This window comes from Strigops habroptila, chromosome 8 (assembly GCF_004027225.2).
Source record: "Strigops habroptila isolate Jane chromosome 8, bStrHab1.2.pri, whole genome shotgun sequence".
In the NCBI taxonomy this organism is placed as follows: domain Eukaryota; kingdom Metazoa; phylum Chordata; class Aves; order Psittaciformes; family Psittacidae; genus Strigops; species Strigops habroptila.
The window spans coordinates 1,961,219-1,979,996 of record NC_044284.2 but is presented as its reverse complement, the minus strand read 5'-3'; the positions used below and the strand labels follow the sequence as shown (position 1 = coordinate 1,979,996).

At 40.0% G+C, this 18,778-nt stretch overlaps 1 protein-coding gene across 6 annotated transcripts in view; it reads right to left on the bottom strand.

Moving 5' to 3' along the window:
* Positions 1-18,778, bottom strand: part of DPYD (dihydropyrimidine dehydrogenase) — a 355,916-nt gene that overhangs the window by 159,059 nt on the left and 178,079 nt on the right. For 5 of the 6 annotated variants that reach the window (XM_030494219.1, XM_030494220.1, XM_030494222.1 and 2 more), the window contains 2 exons: positions 14,415-14,599; positions 7,577-7,792 (listed from right to left, as the gene is read on the bottom strand). In XM_030494219.1, coding sequence (XP_030350079.1) covers positions 7,577-7,792; positions 14,415-14,599 — 401 coding nt within the window. Of the gene's footprint in view, positions 1-7,576; positions 7,793-10,855; positions 10,985-14,414; positions 14,600-18,778 lie in introns of those variants that run through there. The other variant, XM_030494224.1, reaches the window with a different exon arrangement.

Here is an 18,778-nt window from a genome sequence, read left to right as displayed (position 1 = left end):
TAGATGAACGGAAACCAAATCCTTAGACAGCTACATAATAAGGAACCTGTAGCCTACCAAGCAGCAGTTTTGTACATATATCTAGTTTTACCTTTGATGGCCGACGTCGTGTGCATCTTTAAGGAAGATATCTCATTGCTGGCTTAAAGACTCTATGGAACTTCTGAGATTAGCTCAAGAAGAATGCGACATGTAAGTTACTGCCAAGTTTATTCTGCTTCAGGAGGGTGAATGGAAGAAAAATATATACTATGGAAAGCAACTTGCTGATCCTCTGTTTGTAAAAATCTGTCCTTTAGCACACAGGAGGTTTACTGACTCAGTGCTCACACCCCTGCATGACCGATCCCTCTTCGCCTTCCACTGATGAGTTGTCACTTCGTGCTCCATGCCACGAGATAACAGACATCCCCATGAGAAGATCTCTGTGCTGTGGCTTTCATTGCAGGAGAAACACAGCGTTGCTGTGATATTTAATGCTATGGGAGAAGTGGGACTAAACATTTGCCCAGAGGTTTCATTTTTATCATGAACTTGTGAAAAGCTTTTCATTTCTAAAGTAATAAATACAATCACAAAGAGAGAGAGTTTATACAGACGGTTGTTAAACTCTTGCTTTAAAAATGCAGTTATTCAACACTCAAAGTATTAACTGGTCAAAAAAACCAGCCTTACTAATGGTAAAGATAGATTATTTCGATAACCCAAACTACCTCAATTGCAAATTCACTGGTGTCAAGAAACACACCTGCAACAATTTAAGGCATCCATCTACTTGGTGCAGACTTCAGCTGTGGTAGGAAGGGACTTGGCTATTCAATAATGACTTGGTTAAAGCTCTCAGCCTTGGACTCTGCCCACTCTGCTTTCACTATGCTGATCAAGCTGTGCTATAAATCTCCAAACTAGGATTCCTCCAGGATGAAGAGGTACCAAGCCTCTAAAGCACCAGGTGTAAAGATTGAGGAGAAAGGATGGTCAAACGCAGCCCTCTCTAGTTACTCAGACAGCAATTTTGAAGCTATGAAAGCTATTAGCATTTAAAGAGAGCCTCCAGGCTTCTTTATACTGGGTCAGGGTAAAACTAAGTAGAGATGAGATCTGTGCCTTAAGTTGAACATAGCAAAGAAATACTTTCTCTTGAGGATAAAGGAGGAAAATCTGTTTTCCTGCCACTTACTCAGATTCACAGAGTGATTTGTCCCTTTTTTCCTAGCCAAATAAAATACCTTCTGTATAAAAATATTCAAGTAAAATACAATGTCATAGCTGTAGCATTTCAAAAAATAATGATTACATTCTACTGTATTTCCCTAGAATAGTCTTTTACCTCCCCATTAAACTTTGCTAATTTTAGGCAGAGATCTAAAAATGTAAAACTTGGGAAGCAATAAGGCTGCTATTTCTTATTACAACTCTTTCAGAAAGATGGAACAAAATAAGGTACGTAAAGAACTAAGAACACTAAACCCCAAAAATCATCATTTTAACATTTGTAAAAACAAAAAATCATTTAACTCTCAAGAGTTTTCTGTTCTGAGGAACCCTGTAAAATACCTATTTTCCTGTTCAAAAAATGTAGTTAACACAAGTTGTCTGATGTTATTTAGTAGAAAGGCAAACAGACCTTTTTATAGTTGACATTAACAATCCGATCATTTGTCTCCCCAAAGAAAGCCCATACAGCTTTCACACAGACCACACAATAAAGAATAGTAATATTCCTGTTTACTGAGATATCAACTGGCATTTCGTTGCCAGTCAATGGTCTATCTTTCCTACAGCACGCTAGACCCCAATCCGGCACCTACAAATGTCAAGAGTATATAAAAAAAATAAATTATAGGATGGAAATCAAAAGCATGTTCTAAATTCTTTAAAAAAAAACCCCAAACAAAGTTCACCTACAACAGATTTGCTGCAGAAATCAGTCCAATATTCAGCTGTCAATCTTGAAAAACAATGAGGGAGCAATGCTGTCACTAGGACAGGATAATAACATTTCAAGCAGATGTTCAGGCGGGGCTCTAATTCTCCTCGAACTCCCTTGGTAAGCATTTAATTTCTTTATCATATGCAAGCGAGGCAAATTGTACTTCATCAAAACTGTATTGTGAAATATTAATATTTCATATTATAGCAAAACTCCATAGAATAACCTTTGTCATATTAAGAACATCAGAATTCCAAATGTCATGGTGCTGCATTTTAATGCATCTTAAATAGCTTTTTTGGCTTGGCACCATAAATTACAACTAGTTTAATCTAAATTGCTGTGCTGTAATATCCTACAAAAATATACATTTTGGTAATACAGATTCACTTCTGTGAAATACTAATGTTATGGAAAACAATGTGTCATTGTACGAGGGTTTTTTTTACCATCTTCAATTACAGAGCGAGGTGCACACACTGCAAATGTACAGGGAGAGAACTAGTTGGAGCCTAAATATGTGTATTGTAATAGCAGCACATAGAAATGTGATATATCCTGGGTAAAATAATTAATTCTCTGCCAGCAAAGGTTTTAATTTAGAAATGGTTCTGAAAATATGTTGTAAAACCTACAGCAGTGAATTGTATAAACATATATTATGACTAGAAAGTTTCCTCCGCTATGGTTTAGTTCAGATTTAATCTAGTTTTAATTGTAGCTTTGTTTTTACAACCATCCATGCAACTTGCTCCATATATAATGAAAAAAAAAAATATATTAAAGATTAAAAATTAAGTCAGTCTGCATGTTGATTTCTGCTGCTTCTCATAATAGAGGCAACTGTTTCCACATTATTGAAAGCGACAGCATCACAAATCAATGCATGTCACAACAGAATAAAGACAGACGTATCCGATTAATCAGAATTACATTTTAGAAGTGAAGGAAGCATCTAAAAATCAAAGAAAACATTTCTGCTCCCCCAGTTGTTGTTTTTTTTTCCTCTTTCTAAGGAGCCCGTGCAATGCAGTGAGAGAACAACAAAGCCTGAATTCAGCTGATAACCCCCAGATTTCTGCTCTAAACTTCTCATCATGGTAGCAGATATGGAATGGAGATGTGCAGACTTCATAGAACCTCTGACTTCTTTTGACACTGTGTTTCTACAAGCTTTCTGATTACAGGTTTTAATGCAAATTTTGTCTACTAAACAATACTCATTAATATATTGTAAGTGAATAAACCAGCTCAGTGTAACATTTCAACTAAGAAACTCCCATTCACAGTTATTTAATTAATGCAGGATCTCTCATTCCATGGAATGGTTTCTGTTCACCTAAGCTCTAAAAGAGGTTATGAGTGGTATTCATTTATTGTGGGCTTTATCATATGCAGCTCCCCCACTTTCCTGTGATACGTGGCTCCCCAAATTTCCCTTCAAAAGCTTGCCAACAGAACTTACAAATAAGACGTTGCAGCACAGAGTTATCTGAATGAGACAGAAATACTACTTGAACCAACAGAGCAATGAGCTATTGATTCTGCAGTCAAAAAGGGAAGACATGAATGTAGGAAAAAGTGTGTGTGTGAAGGGGCATTTTTATTCTGCAACCAGTTTTCTTTCGCAGTGATAGTTCATTTTAAAAGCAGTTATTCTTATTTCTGGCAGAAATCAGATCTATTTGATAGTGAAGCAGCTGTGCAAATACGTTTAATTTGGTACATAAAATTCTAGAAGGCACTACTCCCCCTCACAGATACCTACAGACACACACATACCCTGTGAGGGTGCTGAGGCGCTGGCACAGGGTGCCCAGAGAAGCTGTGGCTGCCCCATCCCTGGCAGTGTTCAAGGCCAGGTTGGACACAGGGGCTTGGAGCAACCTGCTCTAGTGGAAGGTGTCTCTGCCCGTGGCAGGGGGTTGGAACTGAATGAGCTTTAAGGTCCTTTCCAACCCAAACCATTTTATGATAAACAGCACTCTATGACTAATATTTGTATTACACTTATATCCAGTACCTTCTAATATATTCAGAGCGCAGTACACTTACAGACAGAAACACTCTGAAGGAATTTCAGCTCTTTCTCTTACCAGCTTTTTTTCTGTTTCGACAACAGTACAGTAGTATGCAAAGAACAAACTTTTGCTGAATCACTCCGAGTTGAAATCCTCACCCTACAAACAGAAAACGCTACACAGGTTGTCATGAAGGCAATTATGCAGCAAAGCATGTGGGTGTTTGCAAAGGGAGAGAGCACAGCACGAAACAGTTAGCACTGTGCTAACTCCCTCTGTGGCAACATGTGATGCTTTCAAGGTGAGGCCAAGACTGATGAGGGTTGGGAAGACTGAGGGAGTAAATTATGGTCCAGGGGCTAGAACTGGAGCCCTGTTATGCAACATATCCCCTACACAAGAAGGTATGGCTGCAGGGATCCCTAGCCTAGCATCCTAGAAGAGTTTTCGAGGTGTGCTGGTTGTGAAAGAAGGAAAAGGAGAAGAGGTTCATGTGAAATAAATCCTCTGTCTGATGAGAATGACAGCTCTCCAGACTGAGTCCTTTTCATCTCTCTCTTTGGATATCCTTCTTCCAAGATTTATCCTGCTTTTCTCTCTGATCTTATTCCATCACACAGTAGTTAATGTGTGGAAATCTAAGGTTAGGCTGTATATGCTTTTCACTAGCTGTATGACAATCAAATTTAGCCTGTATCAGTCACTTTTGCTAAAGTGCCAAAGGATGCCCATGGTCAATAGGGAAGTCATTGGTTTCCCTATCAGTGACTGAATACAGTAGTGAATTCAGGAATTGGCTCTGGAAAATGAAGCAGTCCTCCTGCTGCTAAGCTCCCCATTGCCACACAGGCAGTTTACACTTCGACTTTATTGCAAATACGAAGGAAGCCCACAAGTTAAACCTAAGCAGAACAGATAAAATGAGGAGACAAGAAGGATGAACACAGAATCCTGCTTGTATCACATAAATCAAGGCTGAAGTGGAAGAAGCTTCGGCTGCCAAAACCTGTGTCTAGCGAGCTCCCTTCCTCCCAGAGCTCTTGGGAACTGTACTGTGTGGGGAGCAGCTCTGCCTCTTCCCACTGACACCGCAGGCTTAGAGCAGGAATTCTTTGTTCCTGGTCCTGCTACACAGTTAGCTGTGACTAGCTTAGCAGGACAGCTCAGTGTGAACCCTCTACTTCCGTGGGTACCACAGCCCAAGAGAGCATTCTGCTCCCTGCTGAACACTGCGCAAGATTTACGTCCAAATAATCAGAAGCATAAGAATCGCTGTACCTCATTGACTTTTTCATCCCATTTGAAATACTTCTTTTTGCAGCATTAATTACCATGCTGCTACTCTAAATAAAAGCAATTTGATGTCTGCAGCACCTCCCAGGTAAGCATCTCAAATCATGCCACAAATACTAAGGCTTAACACCAGGGGGGAAATCCACTACTGGGAACAACACAGTAGTAGAAAAAGTAAGTAGTATCTGGGTGGACACAGTCCTACTGCACACAGCAATATGTGATTCAAGAGTTTAGGCAGCAAAGAGTACTGCCTCTGACTGAACTTTAGAAGGAAGCTTAGCTAGAAATCATAGAATCACAGAATGGTTCAGGTTGGAAAGGACCTTAAGATCACCCAGTTCCAACCCCCTGCCATGGGCAGGGATCCCTGCACTAGAATTCATCCAAAGCACTTTTCTGAACTTTGCCTCCTTAAAAGAAATACTACCTGCAATATTTTGCATCTTATTGCAACAAATATATATACAAACGTGTTTTATAACCACTTAAGAGACTTGCTTTTAGCAATCCTTTCCCTTGAAAGAGCTCCATCTGAGTTACACCTCCAGAGCATGGCATTCAGTGAAACACCATGCAGTCGCCATCTGAGAAGTGACTCAAGAGTCTGCTGCTTACTAGAGTACCAGCATCACTTCCTACAACATGCATGTCTTTCCTCCTGGACTCCCACCCAAGCTGGAACCCAGCCAGTGCCTGTTTCTCTCTTGAGATACACAGTAACCAACGTGCAGTCTGGCAGGACTGCGAGTATACCAGCAATAAACCTGATAAATAAATAAATCTCAGCACTTGCTATGAGCTGCCTTTAGCCTGGGCACTGAATAATCACAGCTGACGGTATGTTACATGCATAAGTCAGCTCTAAGCATAGTTCCATGACATTTATGTCCCGGAAAAATGTTTCAATAAGAAACCCTGTGAAGTAAGATTGGAATCTCCTTTGCTATTCAGAGGAACATTCAGTTCCTTAGGGCTACTTTAGGTGTGACAGCAGAAGCCAGTCTGACATAGTTTACAGTATGCTGTTAGTCATGCGGTGCTTTGTTCTTAGATCTTCCCCATATTACAGGGCCACTCTCTATAGTTCATTCGCTTATGGTACTTTCCCACGTAGAGGTGGCAGAGTAACAAACCCACCTTTGCTCTTCTGCTAATGTCTCCATCCATCAGTACACTTTTACATCCCATCTCTGAACCAGGCATAAAAGCCTCTTGTTTCCGAATTCATCTCAACAGCTTTCTTCAGCCCACACTACTGTTGCCACCGGTTGACAAACTACCATTACTCGGACTGTTACTCAGTCCCAAGGACTTACCTTTGATCCTCATCCTCCTTCCACAAGCCAAACTCTATCTGCCTCCCAGCCCAAACCCTGTTTCTTTTCTCTAGAGCACATTTATTGAAACTGTTCTTTTGTTTCATTGTCTAAACTTCTGGCTCAGTCTCACATTGTCAGTTTGAATGGAGCAACAGGAAACCCATCCTGAATGTAATTCTCAATTCAAACAAGCAATTACACATTTTAAATCTACACAAAATGCTTTATTTTAGGTGCCACGCTGAGCCATAGCCTTTAAGACTTAATTCTAACCCCCTTCTCTTCCACTACATGTTAATGAAGGTTTATGTAATACTAACCTTCAGCACAACTACTCCTCCCTTCATAGACTTGTTTTACGTTGTCTCCATCTTTCTCTTCTACAACCCACCCAGCCTCAAACTTACACCCACATTATCACATTGCAACTGCAACTCGATTTCAATGGCTTATCTTGGCAGTCCCTGGCACAGAAGCCGCCTTTCATGAGCTGTGTGATAAAGCTGTTACTCATTCCCTTTGCATTCTGATCCCTCACAGAAAACATTTGCACTGCAATATTTAAAAGAAAAAGGACTATTATCCTTACTAGTTGGCTAATAATAAAAGTTTGGGGAATAAATATGAAGAAACTAATGGCAAACAAAACCAGAAATCGTGTCACCTTTACAGCTCACTGTTGGAACCTGCCAGACAAATTGACTTCTACAATGTACCACAGCCTTCCCTGCTATCTTTATACTAGATAAATGGTATAAATTATACTAGATAAATAGTATAAATAGTATAAATATAATAGTATAAATACTAGATAAATAGTATAAAGAGTATAAATACAATAATATAAATACTAGATAAATAGTATAAAGAGTATAAATATAATAGTATAAATACCAGATTAAACAGTATAAATGTATATTTAATAGTGCGATTCCTAAAAGATTCAGATTTTCCAAATCTACAAAGAAATGGTTACATGCTAAATATACCTTTAAATAGTTCCTTACCTTATCCAGGGAGAATGTTTTAGTGACAGCAAAGCCCCATCCAGCTTCAAAAGCTCTTCGAATCATTGAAGAACTAGTAGCAGGGGTTGCACTGGCAAGGCCAAAAGGATTTGGAAACTTCAGTCCAGCCATTTCTACACTGATGTCTACTAAATCGATAGGAGTATAGAAGAGTGGTAGTTCTGGAACAGCAGAAACTGCAACACCATGTAAGGACTGCAAAAAAAAAAAAACCCAAAGGGAAATCACAGAAATGTTTGCTGATTCATTTTTATATAATTTATTACTAACCCTGATATGGGAATAATTCCTATATAATAACCCAAAGTTTAAGTATTCTGTGTTCAGACTTGCAAATCAACAACACATGCAGTCGCTTGCATATGTAATATCTTCTGTCCAAATAGCATTCATGCTGAAATCCTATGCCAGGCTGGAAAGAACTGAATAATAACAACAATGAAATAGTTCATTTATATCCTCATACAAAAAGGGGTATACACAGACCTTTCCTAGTTTTATTCCCAGGTGCTCATCAATAAAGAGAGTGAAAACTGAGGATAGGATCCAGGATATTCAGGATATTCATGTGCAGGATATTCAACCCACACTCAGTGTATTTGGAACTCCTGCACCTTTTCCACCCCACTCACAGATTTTATCCAGCCTCCGTAATGGGACCCAGATCAACATATGCAAAACTATTATTGTTTTAATATTTAATTGTATTAATAAGAATACTTTAACGGTGACAAAAGTTAAGACTCTGCTTTGGGATCAAAGAACATCATACACCTTATGGCTGCGACACCACAGTCATTTTTATTTTCATTGTAAAGACAGCCTTTTCTCTGGAGAGTCAGTGAAAAGCTTTCCATGGAAATGTTGCATCTAAAACTGGAGAAATTGTAGAGAGAACATCTTTTTCCATGCACACACCCCGAAGAGCATCTCAACCCGGCTGTGGCAAGTACAATGAAACTCTCTGCTCACTCAGATGGATGACTCGATAAAATGACAAAGAAATCAAGCAGGAATTTCTAACACAGAGAAGCCCTGCACAGTCTCTGTTCTTAGTAAGCCCCAATAGAAGACCACAGCCTTACAGTGAAAGTTTATTCTATCCTTAAAATGAAGGTTTCTTCAACAGGGCAAAAACCAAACCCCACGACTGGAGGTGTGGAGAACGTTGTCTGTAACAGAGTAAAAACCTCAGCACTTACAAACAGCCGCCTTTTGGGTTGTTCGCGTTTTGTTTTTAAAAGGAACTTATTTATTCCATTTTTACCTCTGAAAACTAAAAAGCATGGATGGGATCAGGAGTTTTTGTTTGGTTCAGTGCCTTTTCTTTCCTAGGCTGGTTCAAAACCCCAGAGTTTACATGTCTCTTTTGTTTAGGCACTGCCTGGATTCACGGCTCAGATTCTGACCTCAAGTCTTTGATTCAGAGACGATACATTTCGGGGGGCCAAATTTTCTGATGGCTTAACAGCATTGAAAGTCCTGGGATTGTCCAGCCTGGATGATGGGAACTTGAAGGTGTCACTACTGGTGGACATGGAGAAAAGTTAATTTGTAAAGATCACTAACACTTGGAACCTAACTCCCTTCAGCATCATGACCTCACCCAGCTGATATTCCTTCCTCCTTTTGGCTAATTCCACTCTATGTGCACATGCAAGCAATGAACCCAACTGCCCATTTGGAAAGCAGTTATTTGTTAATTTATTTCTCCTCTGGAATTGTTCTAATGCTCCCTCTGAAGACATTTCAGTCTGTGGATTGCTCACAAATATTCCTTGCTTTTACAGCTGTAGATATTGATTCCTATAATGGTTGGACTTGATGATCTTAAAGGTCTTTTCCAACCTAGTTGATTCTATGATTCTATCGACCAATTAAGTGCTTAATTTACAGCTTGTTACATCATATTGTTTCTTTTCCTGAGCAGGACAATTTAATCTCTAAAAGTTGTGTCACCTAAAATGAGTGTTGCTTAAGAGTGATTCTTAGCTAGAGAACCCAAATACGCTTTCTGTGATCAAACAGAAAACAAATCCATTTTTGAACCAGGTGGTTGAATGCATCCATGCAAAAACTACCCTTGCCTCACGCATGCCACCATGCAAACTGGTCAGAAGCCACTTCCCAAACCATATGCAAAGTGACCTCTTCTTCCTGCCAGACTTCCCTGCCAAAGAGCAATACAACAAACGATTCCATTCAGACCACTCCAGCACCACAATATGTGCTTAACAGTTTCTTAACATGAGGTGACCCATGCAGGTGGCAGAGGGAGGGTTAAAAATGCTTCAGTGAAATAAACCAAGTCTTTAAAAACACACAAGGGGCAGGATGCAGCTGAAGGTTCAGTCGCCAGTGGCTATACATCCTTGCACATTTATCTCCCACCTCCCTATCACTTCCCTTTTTGCTCTATTTATGGGGTTTTTGCTGGTTTTTCCTTTCAGCACAATAAAAGCTTATAAAAGAAATAAATTTACTGAGCCCTGATGGGTTGTTTTCTACAAAGCAAAACTTTTGGCAAACGAAAATGTTTTATAGCTTCCTGAAAGTCAAATCATCTTTATAATGAAGGATTTCCCTGACATTGCACAAACAAATGGGAAAAGAAAGCCTGCAGGCAAGGGTTTAGTTATAATAACTCTTCCCTTGATTTTTGAAAATGGAGGGCACAAAGTATGGCCCATTCTTCCTCTAATTTGATTCCAACCAGCTGAGCTAACAACATTGCACGTACTTATTGTTCCAGTCACGGCAATTCTTTGGCTACTGGAATAGGGTGGTGAAAAATCCCAACATGCTGCATGCACTGGCCCTGCCTTACTCCAACTAGGATCTGCCTAGGGGCAAAAGCAGCAGAGTCTGTAGTGCAGGGCTGAGAGACAGGAACTCAGCTTTAGAACTGATACAATTTGTGACATTCATTTCCTTTAGATGGAGAGAATTCATAACCACAGCGATCTGGTCTAACTCCATTTTCGGGCCTTTAATAAAGATAGACTGTGAAAGTGAGTAGTTGTATTACTGTTATTTTTCACAAAGAGCCTTCTTTACAGATCCTACTACCTGGAAGAGTTTTCCTAAACACTTTCATCTCGCTCCTGCTTTCTCTATTTTTAAGCCTGCGATTAAAACATCTCTTTTCTCCCTCACATGTTCTTCTCTATCCTCTCTCCAATTATCCATTATTTAACTTATTTAACTAAGTTTAAACTCTGTTAAATATGTTTCTGTTAGTTCATACAACCTCGAATGGTTGGAAGGGATGCCTGGGGATCATGTAGGCCATCACCCTTGCTCGAAGCAGGGTCAACTACAGCAGGTTGCTCCGGGCTCTGTCCAGTTGAACGGAGATTCTATAAGCTCCTTCCTGGCATTCTGCTTCTGGGAAAGACATATTCCTTACTCAGCGGTAAGCAACTAAAATAAACAGCTTTCCTGTTCTTGCATTTAGTCCACTTTTTTTTGCAGGTGGTGCTTTGTTACTCATCTCCATGCTAGTGGTTTCATATGTTGTTCCAGCTAAACAAAGAAACATTCCGTTTTTTCTTTGGTTATCCTGAAAGGAAGCAGACAACATAACTAACAGCTTCAAAGACAAGCTTCCTGGGAACCACCCATCTCTGGTATTGACTATGATATAATGTACATTCATGCATGCTTGAGGAATATCGGAGAATAGTCAACCTTCAGAAAAGAATCAACAACTATATCTTCAGATATAAAAGCCTATATATTCTTGACAGCACAGATAAAGAAAAAAATAGCAAATACACAATACTGGTTCAAAAGAACACTGTGATGTGCTCAAAATTCACACTGAATAGTGTCTTAGTGTAGTTCAATTTATATCAGTTAGGATCCAGCGCTCTATTCTTTAAGGGTATCATGTACATTTCAGTCTAGGAAGAATATAAAGGAAGCTGTCCACACTGCAGAGATAACAGATTTAAATAAAAGAAAACTTCCTTGTGAACCAGAGAGGAAAAGTCCCTTTTTAAGAGGGATTTTAGTGAGGAGAAGATGATGGCAGCCTGACTGCCACATATGGGAAAACACTCCCCAAGTAAATGTTTGAATAGAGCCAGAGTGCACCATTAAGGCTGGTGCAGTGGTCCAGGAAGAAAATACTGGAAGAAACTCAATGCAAGAGCTGTCTTTGATGTCAAGGCAGGCATAGAAAATTAGAAGTTAGTCCTGCACTAATTGTGAATTACCCTGAATAGAACTATTACATTATTAAATCCCATTCACTGATCAAAAAGAAATGAATGGTAACTGAGGCATAGAAGAGAACAGCAGCCTATATTGCTTCTGCACAGGATCGTAAAGCCACTGTCGGGTACAAGTGAGGGCCATTACAATCCTCAAACTAAATAAATCACCAAGATAATTTTACAGAAACATTTATGTCATTCATAGAATAACAAAAAAGGTTTAATCCTAAAAATCTGTTGTGACTAGTAGATGGTGGCAACAATTTCTGAGGTGAACCTATGCTTCATGTAGCGGGACGACTATGTTAAGAGGCAGGAGATATTTAGGCAACTAATGATGGAAAGTTTCCAGCATAAGAGCAGCCAAGAAGCTTCTGTAAATAACTCCCAGTTTTGAACATACGGCATTTCTGCTGGAGAGTCCTTGAGTCTGGATCTCATACTTCACTTGACCACGTGCCAGAGCTGGAGTTTTAGGGCACGTATCAGGCCCATCTGTTTGCTTAGCCTTTTGCCTGGAGTAGGTTGGGATACAAACAGCGTGCCGTTCAAACAGCGCATGCTGCAAGTAGGCAGGGTGGTGGGTTTCAGTTTCAGGCTTTGATATGGTCTTGGGCTGGGTGAGAAACCCTACGGAATAGTTTTCTTTTGCTAAAGGCTGACTGCATTATTTACAGATCCCGGTGCTGCGACAGTTGGTGATTTGGGGAACGGCTGTAACTAAAACGAAAATGGAGAGGTGGTATCAATGTATTTATTTAACATTTAACGTGTACGCAATGCAGACAGGTCACAGGGAGGTTGATTGCCTTAGAATCTCACAGCAGAGACAAAATAAGGTAGCGTGTAAGGGTGTTTTCTCATTTCATATGGGAAGGTTCCAGAATACAGGGCTGTGAATGGAAGGCATGCACACACATGCACAAAGCCACTCCTATAAACATCAGGTTAATACAATCTTCCTCTAAACAACTTCTTTACAAAACCAAACTCTCCTCCAGTCACTACAATTTCTACCAGGTCCAAACGCTGGCAAAGTAAATTGCCAAATTACAGCACTCTGCACCACAGCAACCAGATTTTACAAGGGCTGCACATCCAAATAAACGCCCCTGGGCAACCCATTCATCTAACAGCTGGAAAGGTGACACTTGACATTTGGAAACTTTCCTGTGAAGATTGCTGTAAGGCTTTCCCATTAGCTTCCTGGTGAGACTGTAAGGTTGAATAAGCTGCCTTGAAACCTGCAAAGGGTAACAGAGATGCTCTAATACCACAAGCCTGCTTGATTTACAATTCTAATTCTCAAGCCATGACTATTCAGATTTTTTCCAAAGTATTAAATACATTCGGGGGGTGTGTGTGAAGAGAGCTTTGAGGAGGAAGCAACATGATAAAGGAGGGGTTTTAAGTGATGTGTGTATTTCTAGAGGTTAAAGAGGAAGGAGACAAAAAGGAGGAGATATCCCTCTCTCCCCCTATCACAGTTACCCAAATTCACTGTGCACTGAGAAATGAAGCAAGCGGGTCAGGGATTAAAGATGTTTCGCACTCAGCATTTTCATAGGGTCTGAGGAGGCAGGACACAAACAGTGCTTTAGAACAAGTGATAAAAAAATATGCACAGATACTAACAACAAGCTTTCAGTTGAAGTATTTTTAGGAAGTGAAATCAGACCCCAACAGCATGAAACTGCACAAACATGCAATCAGAGAGGCTCTGAGCAGATGGATGGGGGAGAAAGACAGCGAGCTGTTACAGTCCCAACTTCAGTTGTTCAAATCTCTTTTTTGTGGGAGAATGAATCATGTATCGTGTTTCTAAAAAGTTCCTTGCACTATGAGCACGCTCTGTCAGCTGGTTCTGCACACACAGCCTGGCTCTCCTGTCTCGGAAGGTTCCTATGCAGCTCCCCTAGGATTTGTGCTCTTTCTTTTACTAGAAAAACGAGGGCAGCGACACACAAGGAGCAGCAAGAGGGAACATGCAGCTACCAGGTTTTTTTGAGCCTGTAACACTTAAACTCACATTTCGCAGGTAAAGTCTCCTCTGCACTATTTCCATGTGTGCATTTTCTTCTATTGGGCTCTTGTGTCCAGTTTATCAGCCCCATCAGAGCAAACTTTGGCTCAGGTGTAAACCATCTGAGCGCTCTGTAAAGTGTTAGTAGGCTAAAAACGTCTTCCCCAGGTAACAGCATTGGCAGTGTTTAACTTTTACTTTAGGCACTACTGGGAGATTTTACTTTTTAACACTGATGGTCTCACTTCTTTTCCCCAGTTACCCAATTCTGACTTCTGCTTGCACTGTGTATTGTGCAGGGACACTTGCTACACTCGAGTGGAATTCAGAGCCGGGGCCAAGAACATGTTGCTTAGATTTCAGTGTTAAGATTCGGTAAGAAGGCTGGGTTCAACTACCCAAACTCAAGTATGTGATCCCAGTTGAATGAACCTGTAACATTCAAACCACCAGGTAATCGAGGTATCACTTTCTCACAACTTGTATATTTAACCTAAACCACAATGGAATTATTTTGAAGAGTATCTAAAAGCAAAAAGAAGTGGGAAAGAGAAGAATACTTTAAAAAAATCACCTGTATGTATCTGTGCATGTACCAGGAAGCTTGTTTTCCATCATTTACTGATTCCACTGTGGTGTTAGCAAGACCACCAATGTCACCCCCTGCAAAAACCCAGGGTTCACTTGTTTGCATAGTTTCTGGATCTACTTCAGGAAGACCCCATCTGTTAAACTTGATAGGTGCCATGGCCTCTCTGACTGTAATTAAAGGGAATAACAAATACGTTAGTAGAAGAAAGAAAATGTTGCTAAAATCCATCAAATGCACACTGATAACAATGAGAAAAGCAGGTCCAAGTTCTTTCTCTTACTTAATTTACAGTAGAAGGGAAAGTAGAAGGGAAAAGTGGAAGTATGTAGTTACTAAGAGGACTGTGACAGAAAAGCAGCACACATGATATGGAACAGCAGTTCGGGAGTACCAGAATAATAACCATGTCCTGAATGACTGCAAAGGTAGACTTGTGAAGGAAATAAACGTGCACAAGTGTCACAATAAGTGACTGACTCAACACAGGCTCAAGAAACAATTGGTGCTGATGATCTTCTGGTCACTCCCTGAGAACACACTGCATATTCCAGAAGCTAGGATTCACAAAGTCATTCTCACTGGCATTATTCATCTCCCAGGGAAAAACAGTCCAGCACTTGTGAAAATCCTATTAGTGAACAACTCTAACAAAGAAAAACTACATTTTCTCCCTTTCCCTCCACCCAGAGCTTTGTGCTACACTTTCCACATCAATATACTTCTCTCCTGAACAACCGGGGACCCACTCTCTTGTACAACTTACTACACAGCAGGAAATATCTAACATTTCGAACCAAAACCCAAGGTTTCTGATGCAATTTCTAGAAATTCATTTAGATCTCCCGAATTTACTTCCCACATTTCTCAACCCTCACAACAGAAATACTCTGCTCCTTTCTGACAGGTCATTATTAAACCTGACTGAACATTTTCAGATGGAACAGTTTCCCACCAGGAAATGTGATGCTATCGAAGCTTTGGCTTTGACAAAGTGTGTTTGGTTTTAAAGAAATTTCATGCTGAAAAAGAAATGTTTCAATAAAGTTAAAACCATCCGGACTTCATATTTCAACTCAGAACGTCCCAAAAGTGAGGCTCACTTGGAAACTTGTTATGGATATTAAGAATAAAACACCCTAAAGCCACAATCAAAATGAAATGTTTACATGAAGACAATAGATTTTGCATCTTTTTCACTGCGATTTCTGGTTTTTTTGAGCATATATTAAGATATCTTAATTTTTTTTCCTACTATCAAATGGCATATACAGGCATTCTGCACACAAACTATTACTGTCCTTAAACGTAATGTAGATGTGCAAATAGGAAAGGAAGTTTTTACACTCCGTGGCATTATACAAATGGCATTAAATACACACAAATGCTCGGGGGGGGGGGGGGTGGGTAAGAATCTTGCTCTATATTAACGTTATTTCTATTCTGCATTTTTAAATGGTTTTATTACAAAGGCAAATCCACTTCAAAGGAGCTTCCTGAAGAGAATCACATTTCCACAAAGATTTGTAGCAAACGTTGATGGCGTATATTGAAAGGAAAGGTTTTTATATAGCTTTGTCTACGGGAAGTGAAGACCCTGCAATAAAATGCAGCTTAAAATTGCAACATCCCTCAGGGACACACCACTAGCAGATGCAGATTGCCAAGGTCAATTAAACTGATGCAGTTGTGCTGTCATATATGGAAAAGAGAAACCTGCCAGTTTAAGACAAGAGTATTTTTCCAATACGAGGGCAAAGCATTGCCCAGCACACGCCTGAATATATACCAGCTTCAAACGCAGCTTTCTCGTACAGCATCGTGATGGCATTTTCTTCCCAGGCTCTGTATCTTCCTTCACCCCTAAATCATGTATTAGAAGTGAATTTCAAAGTGGGGGCTGTGCATAACCAAGGGCAAAACAACAAAATAGGAAGCAAGGCACAAACACTGTCACCTACTTGTCCCACCTACGCTCTCAGAGAATCAGCCAGGTTGGAAAAGACTTTTAAGATCATCAAGTCCAACCTTTACCCCTTGGCATATACAAACAGATATTCAGAGGACTCGAATCCGAAGTATTTTTAATGCAACTGGTTCAGAAGCCAGAATCAGAGAAGACAGTTTTAAGCTGAAAGACTGCAGCAGGTTTTTGTAACAGAAGTATTGAATCTATCTGCAAGACCTATTGCCTGCACAGTCCCTCCCACCCCGCATGTACTCGGTGGCTTAACTTGGCAACAATAATATTTGCGTAGTAACAGCATCAAAAACTTACGAAATGGTTTCCTTCAAAAATATTTGGATTCCTGAAAGATCACACAACCTTCAGACTGAGACATTTTCCAGTCTGGAAGATGAGGGTTTGGGTTCGTTTGGTTGCCTGGTTTTGCTGGTTTGTGGGTGTTTGCTTTTTAAGGGAAGTGCTCACAATGGCTGATAGTTTTATTAAGACTATTTTAGTAACATTTATAGATCAATAGATTAACTTTCTCTCTGTGTCTCTGCCTGTCTGCACTTCAAGAAAGCTTTTGACCATCTTCTATTTGTCATGTATAAGATAACTTCTTGCATGCAGTGGTACCAGCTCAGCATGTGGTCTGGACAGTTCTCACAGCTAAATACATGCAGGCTTGTAAAGACATGCTTGGAAAAACCCAGAGGAAAACTTGGTGCTGCAGGAGCTGGTACTGGGGATTTAATAGATGATTTTTGTTTCTCTGAGACAGGACTGAACCACAGCGAAGGTGTTAGAAGGCAACATGTTATCAGAGATGTAGTTTCTCAGAAGAAATTATGCAAAACTGGAAGTTCTGACTACTTCTTTCATCTTGTGGAAAAATAATAGGGTATAGCCTCTGTTATCTTGGATCTATTACATTTTTCAAACCTAGCTTTGGATTGCTTTGTGCTAAAATAGCTGTCGAGATATAATTATACCAAAAGCTTTTTGAGTGCAAAGAATGCCCAGCATATCCCTCACCCGAAACATCTCCCCAGGGCCTGGGGATTTGTCTGCCTGACCAGTACTGTTCAAGCTGGGAAAGAACATTTCCCTGGTAGCAGGGTTGACACAGTATCCAGCAGATACCGAGATTTAGGTTAAGTAAAATAAGGGCACGATTTAAAAGCATCTTACCTAAGAGTTCCTAATGTCCTCACAATTTGGATCTGGTACCTGGGGACACTGTGAGGCTGAAGGGACCACGTCCTAGACCACCTGCAGAAAGAGAAGCCCCTTCTCTGCCCCTAAGAGAAAGTCTAAGAGCCAAACCTGAGCTTGGAAGGAGCTGACCCCAAATACTGGTTCTCTGAATGGTTGTTTGGCACTGAACAATAAGCAAACTAGATACCTAATGGGGTTTTTGGTGCGTGATTTGGGACAGGGTAAAGACTGCCTTTAAAATCCATGCACTTCCATACCTAAAACTAACATAGCTTTTCTCTTGTAAATTCAAAGTGGCTGTGCTGCCTTCTCCTCCATATCCTGGTGAGGTATTATATATTATTTGAAAAGATCCTTCTGGATGAACGACAACATACAATTGAATTATTCTGATGCTATCAAGTGACGCTAACACAAATAACACCAAACAAAAGGACAGCTCTGAATACATAGTCCAAATCTGCTGTATTCACAGAGCAAACACACACAAAAGGAAAAGCAGCAGCAAATTACAGCACTTGCAAAAACAATATTAAAATATAAGTGAATACAGAAAAAATATTTTAATTAACAAAACAAATCAAATGGAAAAGATTCCTCAAATAAAGCTTTAAAAGTGAGCCTGTGTGTGTTTGACTGCCATGACTAATTATGTATCCATGTAATGTGTGTTCAATTTGGGCTTATTTAAATAGCAGAAATGCTCATTAGCTGCAGTATATCTGTGAAGCTTCAATAAACAGTTTAATGGTTTTTATGTTTAACCAATTTCATAAGTTCCTGTAATTTTAGCTTTAGTAGCTCATTGATGTTATTTTTGATATCCATCTTCCAGAGTTCCTTTCCAATAGCAACATTACTTCAGAAACATACAAATAGACTGCAACTTTCTTAATCTCAAATGCAAAACTAGAGCTGTCAGATGCACCAACAGACGAACTGCTGACACTGCCCCATCCAAATGCCCAGCAAATAAAGAAAGGCACAATCCTGCTTCCCACAGCCTCTGCCACACCAGCGTACTGAACCAGGATTTAGAAGTGGTTTAGCTGGATAAAGCTGGGTCCATGTATGCCAGGAGAGGCTGCAAGCTGGTACTGACTTTGTTTTCTGCCTGCCACCAACAAGCAAATGCGTAGAGACACCTATTGGGTGAAAGAGCAGAATTCCTGCTCTAAGTTAA